We start from the raw sequence: 18,611 nt of genomic DNA on the forward strand, positions 1-18,611 counted from the left end.
TGTAACACAAATTGGAAGAGAAACAGTTATCCGAGATAATGGGAAGTGGTTAGGAAAATGAATGGAGTAAAGAACAACTTCAAAATAACTTGTGTTGCACACAAGGGCATAGTTTTTTTTTATAACAGTACATATTTGTATAATTAATGTACATATTGTAAAAACACCCTCACTACTTGCACCGTACGTATTTATTCTGTGCAAACATAAACATAAAAAGGCATTGACATTTCACCATTGCGATAGCTTAGAGAGACATTACATTTTTAAGCAGGCCTATGCTTGTTTGGTATATAAAGTGTTACATAATCTTGCATGGCTTTTTCCAAAGACTTGAAAGTGGAGGTAGTACACAGGCCTCTGTAAAAGGGGACATGTGATACCATTTAGACGCACCACTTCTGGACAAAACGTATTGTCAATAATAGGAGGTAAACTCTGGAATAGCTTGCCCCTCCCAATAAGAGAGTGTCCTACATTCAACAGCTTTAATACTCACTTAAAACAGTGGCTTCTAGAAAACCAGAGAAGCACTCACTTTTAACTGTCACACACGTTTCACCACCCATACACTTTCACTGTTAAATTGAATGCAGTATAGAAGTGGATGAATAATGTCTTTGTCATCATGTATTTTAGTTTTGTTGCGTTTGTTTGTTTTTGTCAATATATATGTCACCATTATGTGTACATTTTAATTTATAGTGAATGAGTGCTGTGTGACTGCTGGCTGTCTCTATGTTAGTCTTATGTCACCTGCCTAGGGACTGCAGATAAAAAGTATTTATTTTTACTAATTCTAGTATATTTACATGGTGTTTTTAATACAACAATGTTCATAAATATGCATAGTCCCTATCAAATAAACCAATAAAAAAACTGAAAAACAAACATATTAAACATTCATATTAAATAAACAATGAATACTGAAAACAAATATATAGGCACGAGTAAATATATAACAAGAGTCTGTGCAGCATGTGCTGCTGGAGTGTAGGGGCTGTGAAAAGAAAAGGAAGAAACTGAGATAATCATTAAAAGAAGCTAAGATTAGCTTTAGGCTACAATAGAACATTTACTGGGGGATGTAGCATGGGGGATTGTGTTCACATTATTGAATAGGCTATTTGAAGGTAACAGTGTTGTTAGAGAGAATTTAGTTTAGTCCGTCCTCATTTTGTTTGCTTGATTTTGCTAGGTTTTAAAAAAAAAATTAAAATAAAAATCCAGTCTGGTAGGTGGCGCCAATTAAAAAGCAGAAGAAGAAGATATGTATGATGGTGGCGATAGTTCTCTTCATACATCCAGTCATTTATAAAAAAATAAATCCATGTAGTCATCCAGCCGCTAGGGAGACCAAGAGCGGAAAATGTTGCCAAAATGTCGTTGACTGTCGCGCTTAATTTTGTTGTTGTGCTGCTGGCTTCCGCCCATGGGTGTATTGCTTCCGCCTCATACAGCGAGGAGCTAGCTCGCTAGCTAACTCATATCAGATGTGCTGCTAAACCTTTTTTTATGTTATAGGCACTTACTTTTAGTTATTGTCGAGGCTTTTCTAAAACCGGTATGTTGAAAACAAGCTTAAATAACATGGTTGTTTAAAGTCAATTCGTTTAGGAGCATGCTTTAAAGTAGCTATGTTAGCATTAGCTAACGTTACATTGCTATTTAACCAGTTTGTCCTGGCCTGCTGGAGTTGAAGCTTTTATGAATAATCACTGAAAAGAGAATTGAACCAGCTTTTCAGTTAGGTTGCTACTATGTCTATTCCCTCCAAGCATTGCAGAGCGAAATGAGGCTCCCGAAGCCAGGTTATATTAACGCTAACGCTAAATCAAATGAAAATTGTCTCTTGTGTCTGCAGGATACAGAGGCACTACTGACAGGCAGCAATGTCGCTGTATGATGACCTCGGTGTAGGTGCCAGTGACACCAAGACCGAAGGCTGGTCCAAGAACTTCAAGCTGCTGCAGTCCCAGCTGAAGGTGAAGAAGGCGGCTCTTACCCAGGCCAAGGTAGGTACATGCAATGCAAGTAACGTTACTGTAGCTACACAGGTGAAATACGTGGACGTATGGCACGTTATGAAGGATAACCAAATCTGTCATAGTGAGGATACTTCATCATGGTTTTCCCTGCCATTATAAGGTTTAGGTGTAAGACCCGAGCCGTTTTGGGCAGCACCTAAGCCGAATGAATGCACCTAAAAGACTTTTCTCAGATCTAATGATTGACCAAATGACCAAAAAGAGACACAACACAAAGAAACTCACAAAATGTTTGGGGAAATTGCTTTTTTTATTGAAAAATGTAACATTTTCTCCAGGAAGGACCCCTAAACCCCCTGCCAAATATGCGCACCTAAGTCTTCCACAAACCTAGAGAATACACTGTTTATTGATACTGGTGAATTGCATATACAGTAGATATATAATAAGCCACATAGAATAACAGGTAAAATGAAAAAATGACAGTGAGGTCACACCAAATTGACATGATGATGTCCATATGTGCTCTACATTAACATGGAAATGTATTCATAATGCCAAACAGTTACAAGGGAACATATGTACATGTATGTGTGTAATATGTACATATATATATGTAATCTGTACAAGGGTACATATTAAATTATTTTTGTGTGTGTGTGTGTGTGTGTGTGTGTGTGTGTGTGTGTGTGTGTGTGTGTGTGTAGACCCAGCGGATGAAGCAGACCACTGTCTTGGCTCCAGTTATTGATCTAAAGCGAGGAGGCTCCAGTGAGGAGAGACAGATCATAGACACTCCTCCACATGCTGCCGCTGGACTTAAGGTCTGTCTTACCCAGTGAACCTTGTCATCATTGTTTATGAAATCTTTATTAGTGTTTTTAAATTTTAAATTCAAGCTACTTGATTGTCTTCTCTTGATTGATTTAATTTTGTCTGGATTTTAGCCAAAGATGCAGAGAGAAAATGTTAGTACCTAATGTTAATAGTATGGTACATAGCAGTGTGTGGGGTTATGATGCTGCTGCACAAAGACTCAACCTTATCTCCTGAAAATAAATGTAAATATCCTGATTAGATGAGCACGATATGAGGAAAATATGCGATAATGTTGTTGAATATTGCGAAAACGATATTTCTTGCGATAAATAAACAGATATTAAAGTGTAGTCAGTTCAGCTGGTGACAGTATTCTGATGAAATACGTTACTAAAACAAACACAAGGAAGTCATCCCCAACATTCTTTTATTGGAACACATTTAACATTGAATTGAATATAAAAGGCAGCACTAAAAAAAGAACGAGTTGTATTTGAAAGTACAGTTTTCTACTGATATTTTCTTTTTACTAACACGAAAAACCTGAGTGTCTTTCGTCCATGTGTCGCGGCCTTTTGCGATGTGTTTATTGCGCCAGTTCATATTGCGATGACGATAAAAGAACGATATATTGCGCAGCCCTAATCCTGATCAAAATAACTGAACCGTTGCATCTGTGGACGCCATCTCTATCTCATTCTCACGTTTCGGATTGGTCTGTGTTGATGTGTGCTTCAGGACGCCGTGCCCAGTGGTTTCTCCGCCGGCGATGTGCTGATCCCGTTGGCAGACGAGTACGATCCAATGTTCCCCAACGACTACGAGAAGGTGGTGAAGCGACACCGAGAGGAACGACAGCGACAGAGGGAGCAGGAGCGGCTGAAGGAGATTGATGACCGAGAGAAGTACTGCCACGATGGTTTACTCAAATCACTTGTTCCCTACTTATTGCTATTCAGGCTCCTCGGGGATGTTGATGCATCTTTAACTATGTACCGGTACTTGTAGCTAGGGATGGGATGTATCGATATTATATCGGCATCGATATATGAGGCTAGATATGGTCTGAAATTTTGTAATTTGTGAAAAAAATAAAGCGAGAGAGACTAAGTAAAGGAACTCCCGTTTAAATCTTGAACTGGGTGTGTTGCAGGAAGAGGAAAGACAGGCACGACGGCGGAGCTCCAAGCGGTTTCTCTCGTTTCCCCGCAGCAGAGGGCGAGTCAGATGAGGAGGAGGACTACGAGACAGAGAGGAGGAAACGAAGTGAGTATTTTACCGCACTTAGCTTGCATATGACCTTTAGAATTATTCACTAACTTTGGATGTTTAAACATTTTTAGAGCTGTAGCCTGTACGCCAACCTTGCCAAGATGATTTAGTCGTCATCCGACTTAAAACCAAAGTCTCTCCAGTTTGGTCCACTTTAAGGAAAGGAAATCAGTTTAAAGGTCCCATGACATGGTGCTCTTTGGATGCTTTTATATAGGCCTCAGTGGTCCCCTAATACTGTATCTGAAGTCTCTTTCCCGAAATTCAGCCTTGGTGCAGAATCACAGCCACTAGAGCCAGTCCTGCAATGAGCTTTCCTTAGTATGTGCCATTTCTGTGTCTGTAGCTATTGAGGAGGAGAGAGGGGGACGGGCAAGGTGGAGGGTGGGGGTGTGGCCTTGACCAACTGCTACTTTGCTTGTTTGAAAGCCATGGGGCGTTTCTCAATACCAAGAATGCAAAGTACGGACTTGTGTTCTTGGGGAGAACGTTCTTGCTGGTTGTTCTTGGAAGAATGAACTCGTAAGTTCACAAGCACAGAAAACGCTGTTAACAGTTTGAGACGATGCGTTCTTCCTGTTATTGCTCAACACTCCCAGTACAGAGGCTACCTGCAAGGCTCCAAAATACCAGCTAGAAATAAAAACCACTACAATATAACCACTTTGTATTAAAACAATCTCCGGACAAGAAAACCTCATAATGCTACAACTATTGCAATAATATTGAAAAATAAAACTAATTGAGCTTTCATTTTATTGTTTATGGTTTAGCTCAAACACCCCTTACTTATTCAAAAGAGTGGAACGTGATCCCTACTATTATTAGCATATAAGTTTAAGTCATTTTAAATTAAACAAATAAATAGGCATATGCACTGGTGTGTCCTATGTGCTCCTATTAGTGTTATGTGGAATTATCATTTCTATATTATTGTAGTGCACTGTATATGCCCGGGGAGATGGAAATTAGAAATTCAAATTATAAAGGTTGGTGTCTCCCCTTTAGTCTACATAACATGCCATAGCATGTTACCACTTTATGTACAACTGTTCATTTATCATAAAGACTGAAACTCAACTTCTAATAAATCAGAAAACAAATACACCAAAAATATGAACTAAATACAAAATATAATGTAGGCTATAGCCTATGGCATAATTTAAACAAGTCTCCCGAAAAGAAACGGGTATATCTCATAGACTTATGATATACAGTCTATCTATGGTATATCTCTCCTCTGCCTGTGTGTGTGTGTGTGTGTGTGTGTGTGTGTGTGTGTGTGTGTGTGTGTGTGTGTGTGTGTGTGTGTGTGTGTGTGTGTGTGTGTGTGTGTGTGTGTGTGTGTGTGTGTGTGTGTGTGTGTGTGTGTGTGTGTGTGTGCGTGCTTGCTTGCTTGCTTGCTTGCTTGCTTGCTGAGTTTAACTCCGAAAAGACAGTTAACCACATGTGTTGTGATATTTAAACAAACGATCCGAAACGGCGAAATAAAAGCCTCTTATTTACGGGACCGGTCTAAAAGACCTCCGTCTTACAGCGGGATCTCCGAGTGTGACTGTCCGAGCGCCGAGCAAGCGGCCCCGGCAGGCGCAAGCTGGCGGCCGCGTCATTTTATGGAGCTCCGAAAACTTTGGAGCAAATTGTCAATTCGGCAAAGATTTTCGCAAGACTGCCTATATTCAAAATATAAACCGTTCATTTCTCGCCTAAAATGTTCTCAGAAGTGAATTTAGTGATGAATAAGATGTTTTTGGGCTGTCTATGTACTGGAAATCCAACCATTATTGAATGCCGAAATGAATGTTGGGATACAGGTGCTGCGAAGTTCATACAAGTTACCAACCGATGTATCCTCGATAAATGGGCGTGTCAAGAATACATCTGGGAATTTTAACTGTTCTTGGCGAAATGCGAACTTGTGTATTGGGACAGTACTTTGGCAACACGAGATGACGTTTCACAGGGACACAAGCACACAAGTCAATAGAAGAACACATATTGGGAAACGCCCCAAGATGTCTCTTTCTCATGGGTGGGCCAAATTCTCTGGGCGGGCAAAGCAGAGAAAGGGGAGGTAACCTTGCTCCTTATGACCTCATAAGGAGCAAGATTCCAGATCGGCCCATCTGAGCTTTCATTTTCTCAAAGGCAGAGCAGGATACCCAGGGCTCGGTTTACACCTATCACTATTTCTAGCCACTGGGGGACCATAGGCAGGCTTGGGGGACTCATTAATGTTAAAAAATCTCATAAAGTGAAATTTTCATTCCATGGGACCTTTAAGAATTTCCCCCTCAAACACCTTCCTCACAGATTCTCTGTTCCGAGTTAAAACATGTTTTTCTTTGGTTACAGGTTGAGAGTAGACCTATAAGTAAATATATGAAACATTTTAGCATTGACGAATAACATAATACTGTGGAAACATAGAAGTGCAATGCCTGATAAAATACATTAAATGTAGCAGTCATCTTGTTTCTTTAATTCTCTAACATGATGGCTCTCCTGTCTCTCTCTCTCTCTCTCTCCCCCAGCCATGGGTGGAGCAGCTATCGCCCCTCCTTCTTCACTTGTGGACAAGGATGGTAAGTCTTATGATCCATGAGGTGGTGATGGCTTTACACCGCTGACTAACTTTAGGAAACACTAATTATAGAACAGGAATAACAGTTTGCTTCATATTATTCCTGTATGAAACCGATATATTAAAAATAATAAAGTCTACAGCAGAGGGCAGCATTGTATACATCACTTGAGTTTGACGTGTCTTTAACACTGGGAATGTCAGTGTGAAATCACAAGGAAAGAATAACCAAGGCAGGGTGACTTTTTATTTATTTATTTTTTTTTTTCTTCAGTATCATTAGTTCTTCACAGAGCTGCTGTGATGGTACAGTAATTAAAGAATAACAAGTCTAAAATATGAATTGTATTCTGGCTGACAACAGTATGTATGACTCAGAACTGAAACATCTGGTTGTGCTTCAAAGTGCTGCCCTACATGATGTTAGTGGTTTTTCCTTTCGGTGTGTGTTTAGGCTCATACTCCTACGAGGATGAAGGCCGTCCTGCCAGAGGGTCAAAGGCCGCCATCCCTCCACCTATGTACGAGGACTCGGAGCGGCCACGCTCACCGCCCGGACCAACCAGCTCCTTCCTGGCTAACATGGGGTGGGTGGCACGCACGCACACTGAAACAATTTTTTTTTGCCGTGCATCATTAACATCACTTAGGTGAAACATGACTTAATTTGAATTAATATCGAAAGACCTTTTTTTTTTTTACGAAAGGCTTTAGATTTGTTGTGATCAGCACATTCACTGTGAAAGAGCATCGCTATGATTCGAACATGCAGATCTGAGACGGTAAATGACAGTGTGAAGGAGCAGCTTTGACATTACAACAAATCACCCTTTTTAAAGCCAGAAGTTTCTTCTCAATATCTACCCCCGCAGAGGTACGGTGGCCCATAAGATTATGCAGAAGTACGGCTTCAAAGAAGGCCAGGGCCTGGGGAAGCACGAGCAGGGCCTCAGCACGGCGCTGTCAGTGGAGAAGACCAGCAAGAGAGGTGGAAAGATCATCATAGGCGACGCTGCAGAGAAACGTAAGTACTACCTTTTTTGCGCGCGTTTTTTGCTGCCAAAAATCTCCTCAGTGCTATACTGTATATGCCACTGTGTTTTTCCATGTCCACTTTTACTTTCTTTCAAGTCCTTTTTACCCGTCAGCTGCGTTAGCTGACCTTTGCTTGTTGTTTGTTGTGTAGTCTCAGTCTGTGTCTAACCTGCGTTGACTTTTAGTTGCCACAGAAGAGTTGGTTTCACATTTAAGAGTTGGTTTCACATTTGATCTTTCCATGTGTATTTCTGCTCTACACTCATTACTGACCGTCATGGTGTTTAATTACAGGAACCGGCGGATGTTTTACTATGACTGTGTGCGCATGTCTTTGAACTTTTTCATTTGTGTGTGTGTTGTGTGCGACTGAGCAGCAGGATCCAGCCAGGCAGGTGCTGCTGAGACTTCAGCCGGAGGCTCTGCAGGTTGGCATTCACTCCCATTTGCTCTCTCTCCCCCATTGGGTAATGTCCTGTTTTTTTGTTTTACAAGTGTGTGTTTGTTTGCAGTCATTGGTTTTATCCATGTATATGTTAATCTGTTTTCACGCACAGTCACCAAATTCAAAGCCGCGATGCTTTGTCTGTTAAAAGTTGAGTGGTTCCAAACCTTGCAGTGCAATAGGAGTTCTGTGTGGAGATATGACAATATGGCAATGAATACAATAGTTTGGCCTGGTTTTCTGCTGGATGTGTGCGACCGTAGCAATGGCCACACTTAATGTGGGCTAACACTGCAGTCTTCGCTCATTTCTTAACTTTACTTTGAATCTTGCCTTTGTTTACCAGATAACAAGTCATTTTACCTCTAATGCATGTTGTTTGTTGTCAGCCCAAAATGAGTTATAAATGGCCCTTATACAGCTGTGCTCCTAATTGTGACTTGCCTGCGCTAACCCTAACTCCTGGACAATGATTCAATTAAGCTAAATCCACAATACATGTTGATTATAGTGTAAGGAATAGTTCAACAATTTCAGAAAAAGAAACGCCTATTTGCTTTCTGCCGGAGAGTTTGATGAGAAGATCGATACTATGGTAATGCCATGAGAGTATTACCGATCTTCCCATTTAATTGGAATAAGCGTATTTCCCAGACTGTCAAACGTTTGAATCTGAAGATTAGAAGTCAGTGTGTTGGTGTTAGAGATATAAAATCTAGAGAATAGGCAGTTTCTCAGCTGCACAGACTGTGACCTCAGAGGTAGAATGTGAAATCAATTAAATTTTATTTATAGTGTCAAATCACAACAGGAGTTATCTCAGGACACATGATAGAGTAGGTCTAGAAAAATCTCCACCAAAGAATCACAACTCACCTTGTAGCTAGTAAGCGCGGGGGGAGGAGAGTGAACCCATGCAATGTCCTCTGCCAGTGCCTCTCCCGCTCCATTGTCCGATATACTCGTTCTAAACCCTTTTCTCTGGGCCAGTAGACTATTCCGTTGTACAGTCTGGAACACTGCATTTATGACCGTGGTTCTTTTTCAATATCCTTGAAAATCTTCCACACTTTGTTCTTTCTAAAGTCCTACATAGCGCAGCTCGTGTGTGAGATCCTGACAGAGCTCCAGCTCAGCGGGTCTGTGAAGGGGGAGAGGCCGACAGAGAAGGCAGCAAACCCGGCCGGCAGCCGCCACCTGTCCCGGCAGATTGTGGAGCTCGTGAAGTCCGATACTGTCCTACCAAATTTTGCGATTAGCCATCAATTTTCGTGAAACGGCCCATATTTGAGCTTTACATAGTTGATTTCTCGCATAAAAAAGTCTCAGAAGTGAATTTAATGGTAAAATAGCAGATTAAAAATGTATACAATTTCAGAGATCTGCGTGACCTAGATTAAGAAGACTAGCTGACCTCAGGTCAGCTGTGTAGCCTATGTAAATGTTGGGGCGTGACAAAGAGAGAGACTAGAGCCAGATGAGGAGGAGTTGACGTCAAATTTTAGCTTTGTTGAGATTCGCCCGTTTTCAGAGGCAGTTTCAAATTGTGAGATTTGCAGAGGAAAGGGTGTCAATGGGATTTTGAGGTTCTATGTATGTCCTAGTTACCCACCAAACTGTCGTTTTTCAACAATGACAAAAGGGTAAAATCGCTTGAAATGAAAACGGTGGACTTTATCCTTTGCTTCTTTCTGGCTGCATGGTTTGCTTTTGGCCACTAGAGATCATTGTTTCATCATTAGCCATCACTGCTCGTGTTCCTTTCAGCAAGACATTTATCCCTCTGCTGCTTTGTCAGATTTCCAGGAATACGAAGAATGGTATTGCACTTGCCGTGTTTCCTCAGCTGCATGTCTAACACAATAAAAGCAGTGCTTTACAATATACGACAAAAACAGCTAGGCTTGACAGAATAAAACAGCCCAGCCCAGCTCAGCAAACACAGAACAGTTTCTGTCAAAAGCTTTTAAACAAAAGATTTGCCGAATTGTGTTCATTTATCACGTGTATTGAATCATCGAATCGAGCTCAATGCAATACGATAACACTTACTGTTAGACACCTTCAGTTGCTCCATCCAGCTCACCAGCAGCCTGTGAATATTTTTTGAGGAGAATTAACAAAAAGTGACCTTTGTCTGTTTCCATCCAACCAGCGGACTCTTCCAAGAAGTCGGACGCCAACCCGCTCACAGAAATCCTCAAAAACCCGACCAAAGTGGTCCTGCTGAGGGTGTGTGTGTGTTTGTATTAATGCTGTTGGATCAATATCATGCAAAATAGTTATTTACAGTGTGTGTAAACAATGAGTCCTGCCCTTATGTTTGACCTAGAGATGTTAAGATCGACAGATATTCAAAACAAGATCGGCGGGCCAAAAAAAGTTGATCCGGACATCCCTTGTTTGACAAAATGTCAGAATTCCACATTGTCAAGTGCAATCTAATTCTAGATTTAGTCAGATGTCAGAAAATGGAGACAATACAATACAAGAGCTCCTAGTGCAGTTTGAGCGCAGAATTGCCAGTGGTTACATTTTCTGTTCTTCTATTGTCCAGTCCCTCCAGAAAAACGCGATTATGCGATCGCATAATTCAATGCATAATCAGCCAAAGTCCGCATATTCATGCGGGGGCCGGATTTTTTCAAATACGCCGCACTTTCGCCGCATAAATTGCCGATTTCCATGCAAAATATTCGGGGCTTGCATGATTTCATAATCACCGCATTTCCGTTGCAAAAAAGTCCCATATATCTTAGCAGAAAGTTAAAAATGTTGCGTTTAGTTCACACAAGAGCAGCCATTTTCCCCTGTTGCCATGGGAACGTTATGAAGTGACGTAATTACGCGACGTGAACGTCATCGGAAAGCAGGGTGTTGGGGGAATCACTTTTTTTCTCTTTTTCATCAAACAACAAAGTTCCCGCAATTTTTGCAAGTTCCCGCAATTTCATCGCATAAAATTGCATAAATATCCCGCATAATTCCATCGCATTTTTTAAGAAAACGTGCCGCATAATCAAGGATTTTCACAAAAAAAACTCCGCATTTTTCTGGAAGGACTGATTGACTGTCCCATGCAAGTAGGCCTGATGTCTGTCTGTTTCATAGAACATGGTGGGCCGAGGAGAGGTGGACGAAGACTTGGAGGGAGAGACGAAAGAAGAGTGCGAGAAATACGGCAAAGTAGTTAAATGTGTCATTTTTGAGGTAAGAGAAGAGAATTACAAAGTTTGAAGTGAATGCATCGATCAAACAGGACAATCACAACAACAACAAAAAAAAACACTTTGCTTCTCAGATTGCAGTTGTGCCAGATGATGAAGCTGTTAGGATATTTCTGGAGTTTGAGAGGGTGGAGTCAGCCATCAAAGGTCAGTATTTTCTTGTCGTCTCATATGCACAATCCTGAATGAGGACTCTGCTCACAGGTCCACTTATTTGACTTATTTTTTTGAAGCCTGGCATGGCAGCAGATTTATCTCTAAAAGAACCCTTGCATCAGGGCATGTTGCCTTAAAATGGGTTACATGTCACAGGAGCTCCAGAAGCTGAACAAAAGCCTTTGTTGACGCTCCAAATTTGCACGCACATTTATTGTCAGTAGGGCTGGGTATCGTTAAAATTTTTCCCAATACCGTGACTTTGATACCGGTTCCTTAACGATACTTTTTTGATACCAATTTTTTTAACTAAAAAAGAAATTACAACTTACACGTTATGGCACAAATCTTTTTATTTATTGTTCAGCTCCTACTACGTGAGCCCCGTCTCTCTCTGTGTAGCGTAGAGTTATTCCTACCTGCCTCTACGACGTGTAACATTAGACAGCCAATCACAAACATTAGATCGTGGTAGAAGCATGCTGCGTGCTTATTGGCTCGCTGATGAGATTTACTCCTTAGGTATTGGAATTTGGCTTTGAACAATGAGGCATTTTTCGATACTCGATACTAAGGAGGCAATTCTGTCGGTGCACAAAAAGTATTGAATTTGTTACCCAGCCCTACTTGTCAGTGACAACTTCCTCAGTGAAATTCGTCACCGTCCACATTTCCATTGTGATTCTGCTGTCAGCGGGTCATTCCCATACGTAAGCTGCTGTTTTCTTTTTTGGCGGGCGATCCACTTTACGTGACTGCATCACTTTCTTGTATAACTGCTCTATTAATGTGGGTGAAAGTGTGTCCCATTCTAAATGGGTTGGCCCAGATCAGAAACAAGGTGAGACTCCCTGCGGTGTTACATCATGTGTGGCCCAGCAACCCTGCCGTCTCCCTGCGTCAGCGGCAGAACCGCGCTTATATCACAGCTCTCAGAAAGCGGGACAGGCGCTCTAAGAACCATTCAGAGTGCCTCAGTCTTAAAGTGTTACACTGCGTGATCTAATTTTTTTTTTATAGACAATGATAAAACATTTTATTGCTCCCTGGAGGGGAAAGTCTCTTGCCTTTCCTCAATAAAGGAGGTCAGAGGTCATGGTCACACAGTAACCGGTTGGAGATGACCAGGATGATTATATTTAGTGTCTGGCTCAAGGACCAAGACACAAGAGTTTAAACCCAGTTTCACCTTTCACTTCATCAAGTTCTTTTTACTATGATGATTTCAGGGTAGGAACACTGATGGCTTCAGGGTAACATAATCAACATTTTGGCAAATATGCTTATTCGTTTTCTTGCTGAGAGTTAGATGAGAACGTTGGCACCACTTTCATGTCTATCTTTTAAATACAAAGTTATAGCCAAAAGCTTAGCTAGCACAAAGACGGGAGGTGTGTCTGAATTTGTAGTACACTGTGTACACTACAGTTATTTGTAGTGCACTGTGTACACTACAATTATTTGTAGTACACTGTGTTCACCAGTGTAGTGTGTATAATTGTATCAGGGTAGTGTTGTTTCAAATTGTGCATGGCTGTGATACACTGACTGGAAATGACTCTTTTAATGGTAAATTGCAGCCAGGTGGAGTATTTACCGCCACCTATTGTCGCCCGACAAAATATATTACAGTCTTGTTTTCTCACTGTCTAACTACAATATAGTGCTACTTATTGGAAAAAAAAACACATTTATGAATTTGTAATGGTATAGTTTTCACCATTTCAAACGCAACCCTTGCAGCTGCCTAGCCTGCCATATTCACGAGTTTGAAAATACGTTGGGTTAGGGTAGTTGTGGGCGAGTAGCGTCCAGGGTTCCACACTTTATGACCATTTTGAGTGCACGGCATTTGGCCATACTATGTCAGTATGAACGCACAATGTACTCAAAAGAGCAAGTGTAAGAACAGAAGTGCGCAATTTTAGACGGCATGGGATTGTGGGAAACCTGCTACTGTAGCTTGGCTCTGTCCGAACTTCAAAAGTGAAAGAATCTGCCTATCAGCCCATTTAACCCTTGTGTTGACTTCGGGTCAAATTGATCCGTTTTCAATTTTTGTTTTATATCAGAAAATATGGGACGTAGAAATAAGCGCTGAAAATGTAAAGAAGAAAAATTTTACAATTTAAAATGTTGGAAAAAGCAAAATAAAACGGTGGAGAAAAAAAAGGCGTCAAAAGGTTGACGGGAAGACAACACAAGGGTTAAAGCTGTTGCACACATGCACTGTTATGTCTTATTTGCTTAATGTAACAAAATGCAAGTTGTGGGTTTATCGGGGTTTTGTGCTGGACTATTTCTTGACCGGGTGCATTGACTTAGTCACTGCCGGTTTCCCAAGAAAGCGAAAAAGCATTTCCCCAAAATGTTGGAACTATTCCTTTTTGAAAGGATATATCAAGCTGTCTCCATACACATTGTATGATTCAGAATGATTTACATTTTGGGAAACAACACTGATGTTATATATTGGGTCAAAGTATCTGTAGTGGATTTCTTTTATATGGCAATAATGATCCTGTTGTTGAAAGTTTTTTTTTCCTGTGTACTTTGGTACGGTCTGACCATAACTGTCTGTCTCCTCTGCAGCCGTAGTGGATCTGAACGGACGTTATTTTGGCGGGCGAGTCGTCAAGGCCTGCTTCTACAATCTAGACAAGTTTCGTGTTTTGAACCTGGGCGAGCAGGTCTGATGTCTCCAAGGCACGGACGGACACTATGGGCATACATCTCCTCACTTGTACATAGACCTTTTTTTTTATTTTATTTTATATTTCCTGAACAGCAGCGAAGTGTCTGTATGTAGTGCTGAGTCCCCCTTGTAGATTGTCTTTTTTTCCTGTCATTAAAAATACCTTTAAGTGAAGATTAAATAAATGGTATGAACTATGTCTACTTTACTGTTTCTTTGCGTTATTATTCCATGTAAATATGTATATATAAGTAAGTTTTTTGTTGTTTTCTAAGATTAGCATTTTGATCATGTATTAGTCAATTTAGCTAACCTCTGAAATTCACTATTAGGAATCAGCCTAGTCATGGTGACTGGGCTACAGTTGGTTTATACTTTCAAATATGACATATTTCATCCTGGTATAAACACTGAACACATAAACAGCTCACATCCTGCTGCTAATACCCAAGAAGCCTAGTTTCCTTCTCTGAATTCTGTTTTACATAACGCCAGTTCCACAGTAGTGCTAACACATCTCCAGGGCCCGATACTCTTAACTTAGCCCTGATGGATTATGGGAAGGGGACTGGGACGGTGAACGCAGCCCTAGCCTCATTCTGAATTTATGTAAGTGCGCCAAAAGGCCCCTGGAGGTGCCAGAGAAAAGCGTCAGGAAGAATCCCACCGGAGAGGGTTTAATTCATGTCAGGGAAACGGGCTGGATAGAAAAACAGAAAGTAGTTAAATCAGTAAAAAGTGTAGCACTGTAGTAGAAGTGTGGGTAAATGTACTGGAGCGTAATCACATTAAACTACTACTGTAGCTGTGGTTGTCTAAACTAACAAACGGGGGTCTATTAAGTCTCTATAGTGGTCCATTAAGTAGTATGTCATAAAACATTTCAATACAAAGAAAAAATGTTTATGGCTAAAAGTCATGAAATGGTGGTGGTATAGTATGTCATAAACAACATTAAAATGTCATATGCCATAAAAAGACAGTCAGCTTGTGCTAAAAGGCATAGAATAGTTCTCTGTAATAAAAAAGTCATAGAATTAGTGAAGTATGTCATGAATAAGTCAGTAAAATATTTAAAAGAAGCCATAGTATAGTAAGTTGAAAAAAGAGAAAAAAAAACATAGTATGGTATGTCGAATAAAGTGATAAAAAAGCCATAATATAGTATGTCGAATAAAGGGAAAAAAGCCATAGTATAGTATGTCGATAAAAGGGATAAAAAAGGCGTAGTATAGTATTTCAAATATAGTGATAATAAAGCCATAGTATAGTATGTCGAAAAAGGGATAAAAAAGCCATAGTATAGTATGTCGAAAAAGTGATAAAAAAGCCATAGTATAGTATGTCGAACAAAAAAGCCATAGTATAGTACGGTATGTCGAATAAAGGGAAAAAAAGCCATAGTATAGTATGTCGAAAAAGGGATAAAAAAGCCATAGTATAGTATGTCGAAAAAAGTGATAAAAAAGCCTAGTGGCCTAGCCTTGACTAGTATGTCAAATAAAGTGATAAAAAAGCCATAGTATAGTATGTCGACAAAAGGGATAAAAAAGCCATAGTATAGTATGTCAAATAAAGTGATAAAAAAGCCATAGTATAGTATGTCAAATAAAGTGATAAAAAAGCCATAGTATAGTATGTCGAATAAAGGGATAAAAAAGCCATAGTATAGTATGTCGAATAAAGGGATAAAAAAGCCATAGTATAGTATGTCGAATAAAGGGATAAAAAAGCCATAGTATAGTATGTCGAATAAAGGGATAAAAAAGCCATAGTATAGTATGTCAAATAAAGTGATAAAAAAGCCATAGTATAGTATGTCAAATAAAGGGATAAAAAAGCCATAGTATAGTATGTCGAAAAGTGATAAAAAAGGCATTAAGTATAGTATCTCAAATATAGTGATAAATAAAACCATAGTATAGTATGTCAGAAAAGGGATAAAAACCATGAGTATGAGTATGTTGAATAAAGAGTGATAAAAAGAAACCATGGTATAGTATGTCGAGAAAAAGGGATAAAAAATATGAGTATGAGTATGTTGATGAATAAGTGATAAAAACAATTATAGTATGTGAGAAAAAGGGATAAAAACCATAGTATGAGTATGTATGTCAGATATGGTGATATAAAAACCATAGGTATGGTATCAGAAAAATTGATAAAAGAAACCATGAGTATGGTATGTTGGATAAAAATACATAGTATAGTATGTCAAATATAGTGTCTCAAAAACCACTTAATTATAATTATGTCCCGAGAAAAATTGATAAAAACCATGAGTATGAGGTATGTCCAACAAAGGGACTCATGAGTATAATTATGTCAAATAAAGGGTCACTGCATTATGGTATGTCCAGAAAAAAGGGATAAAAACCATAAGTATAATATGTGAGATAAAAGGGATAAAAGTATAGAATGTCAGAAAAAGGGTTAAAACTCTAGTATGAGTATGTGAGATAAAGGGATAAAAAAACCATAAGGTATAATTATGTGAATAAAGTGTCCAAAAACCATAGTATAGTATGTTGATAAAGGGATAAAAGTGAAGTATAATTAATCCTCAAATATAATTGATAAAATATGAGTATGAGTATGTCAGGAAAGGGATAAAAAATACATAGTATAGGTGTGAGAAAACCATAATTATGGTGTGTGAAAAAAAGTGGAAATTAAAACCTAATTGGCTATGGCAAGGTATCAAGGTATCATCAAATATGGTGATAATAAAACCCTTAATTATAATTGTTAATGTCAAATACAATTGATAAACCATGAGTATGGTTATGTGAGAAAAAGAAATAAAATCCATTATAATTATGTTAAAAAGGGATAAAAATATAGTATAATTATGTTAATAAAGGGATAAAAAAACCATAGTATAGTATGTTGAATAAAAGGGATAAAAACCTAGTATAGTATGTAATCAGTGATAAAGCCATGGTATAGTATGTTGAATAAAAGGGATAAAAAAAGCCATAGTATAGTGTATGTGACAAAGGGATAAAAGCATAGTATAGTATGTGAAATAAAGGTCAGATAATAATGTGTTATGTGAGATAAAGGGATAAAAAATAGTATATTGTAAAAAGGGTTAAACATTAGTATAGTATGTAGGTAAGTTATATATGTCAAAGTGATAATAAATAGTATAATTATGTAAAAAAGGGATAACATAGGTATGAGTATGTTAAAGGGTAAAAAGGGGTAATTATGTTATATGTGATAAAACATAGTATAGGTATGTGACAAGGGTCAAAAACCTGGTATGTGAATAAAGGGATAAAAAAAGTATAGTATGCTAGTTTGATAAAACATGTATAGTATGAAAAAGGGATAAATTGGTATAGTATGTAATAGTGTTAATGTATGTATGTAAAAGGATAATGTATAGTATGTGATAAAGTGTAAAAATATAGTATAATTATGTGATAGGATAAATAGTATGGTATGTAAATATGTTGGTTGAAGGATAATAGTATGTATGTAATAAAGTGTAAGAAGTATAGTATGTAGATAAAGGGTAAAAATTGTATGTATGTTAAAAAAGGTTAAACATAGTATAGTATGTAGTAAACATTTATGTGTGAAAAAAAGTGTCTAAATGTATAATTATGTAGATAAAGGGATAAAAAATAGGTATGTATGTAAGGAAAAGTGATAAATTAATTATAGTATGTAAATAAAGTGTAATAATGTATGGTATGTAGAAAAAATAAAATAATTTGGTATGTAATAAGGATAAAAAAATAGTTATGTATGTAATAAAGGGATAAAAATGTATAGTATGTCTGTTAATAGTATAATTGATGTAAGGTAGTATAGTATAGTTATGTGAAAAAAGGATAAAAAAATAGGTATAGTTATGTTAGATATAGTATAGGTATGTAATAAAGGATAAAATGTATAAGAAAGTAAGGGATAAAAATAATAGTATAGTATGTCAAAGGGATAAAATATAGTTATGTATAGTAAAAATTGTAGTATGTGTAGGGAAAAAAATGTATATAGTATTTTTAATATAGTGATATGGTATAGTGTATGTGAAAGGATAAAATATAGTATGGTGTGTGGAAAAAATATGGTTATAGTGTATGTGAAAAAGTGTAATAGTATTAATTATGTAAATAAGAGGTAAAAAATATAGTATAAGTATGTGATAAAGTGATAAAAAATATATGGTATAGGTATGTAAAAAAGGGTAAAAATTAGTATAGTTATGTGAATAAGTGTTATGTATAGGTTGTGAAAAAGGGGATAAAAAATATATTATAGTGTGTAAAAAGGGATAAACTATAGTATAGTGTTGTGGAAAAGTTAGTATATTGTAAAAAAGTGTAAAGTTGTATGGTATGAAAAAAAGGGATAAAAAACTAGTATAGTTATGTTA

General features: G+C 38.2%; 1 protein-coding gene across 2 annotated transcripts; it reads left to right on the top strand.

The window, feature by feature from the left end:
- Positions 1–1,416: 1,416 nt before the first annotated feature.
- rbm17 (RNA binding motif protein 17) lies at positions 1,417–14,424 on the top strand. Of its 2 annotated transcripts, none has more exons than XM_039792274.1 (13): positions 1,417–1,564; positions 1,865–2,015; positions 2,696–2,812; positions 3,546–3,712; positions 3,961–4,073; positions 6,614–6,664; positions 7,118–7,250; positions 7,536–7,687; positions 8,076–8,165; positions 10,299–10,375; positions 11,255–11,353; positions 11,445–11,517; positions 14,119–14,424. In XM_039792274.1, the coding sequence occupies exons 2-13, from the start codon at positions 1,893–1,895 to the stop codon at positions 14,220–14,222; spliced, it is 1,299 nt and encodes a 432-aa protein (XP_039648208.1). In that variant the 5' UTR covers positions 1,417–1,564; positions 1,865–1,892; the 3' UTR covers positions 14,223–14,424. The 2 variants fall into 2 exon arrangements, with proteins under 2 accessions (XP_039648208.1, XP_039648209.1); XM_039792275.1 differs by having other exon boundaries at positions 8,076–8,126.
- Positions 14,425–18,611: the final 4,187 nt, after the last annotated feature.

This window comes from Perca fluviatilis, chromosome 23 (assembly GCF_010015445.1).
Source record: "Perca fluviatilis chromosome 23, GENO_Pfluv_1.0, whole genome shotgun sequence".
NCBI lineage: Eukaryota > Metazoa > Chordata > Actinopteri > Perciformes > Percidae > Perca > Perca fluviatilis.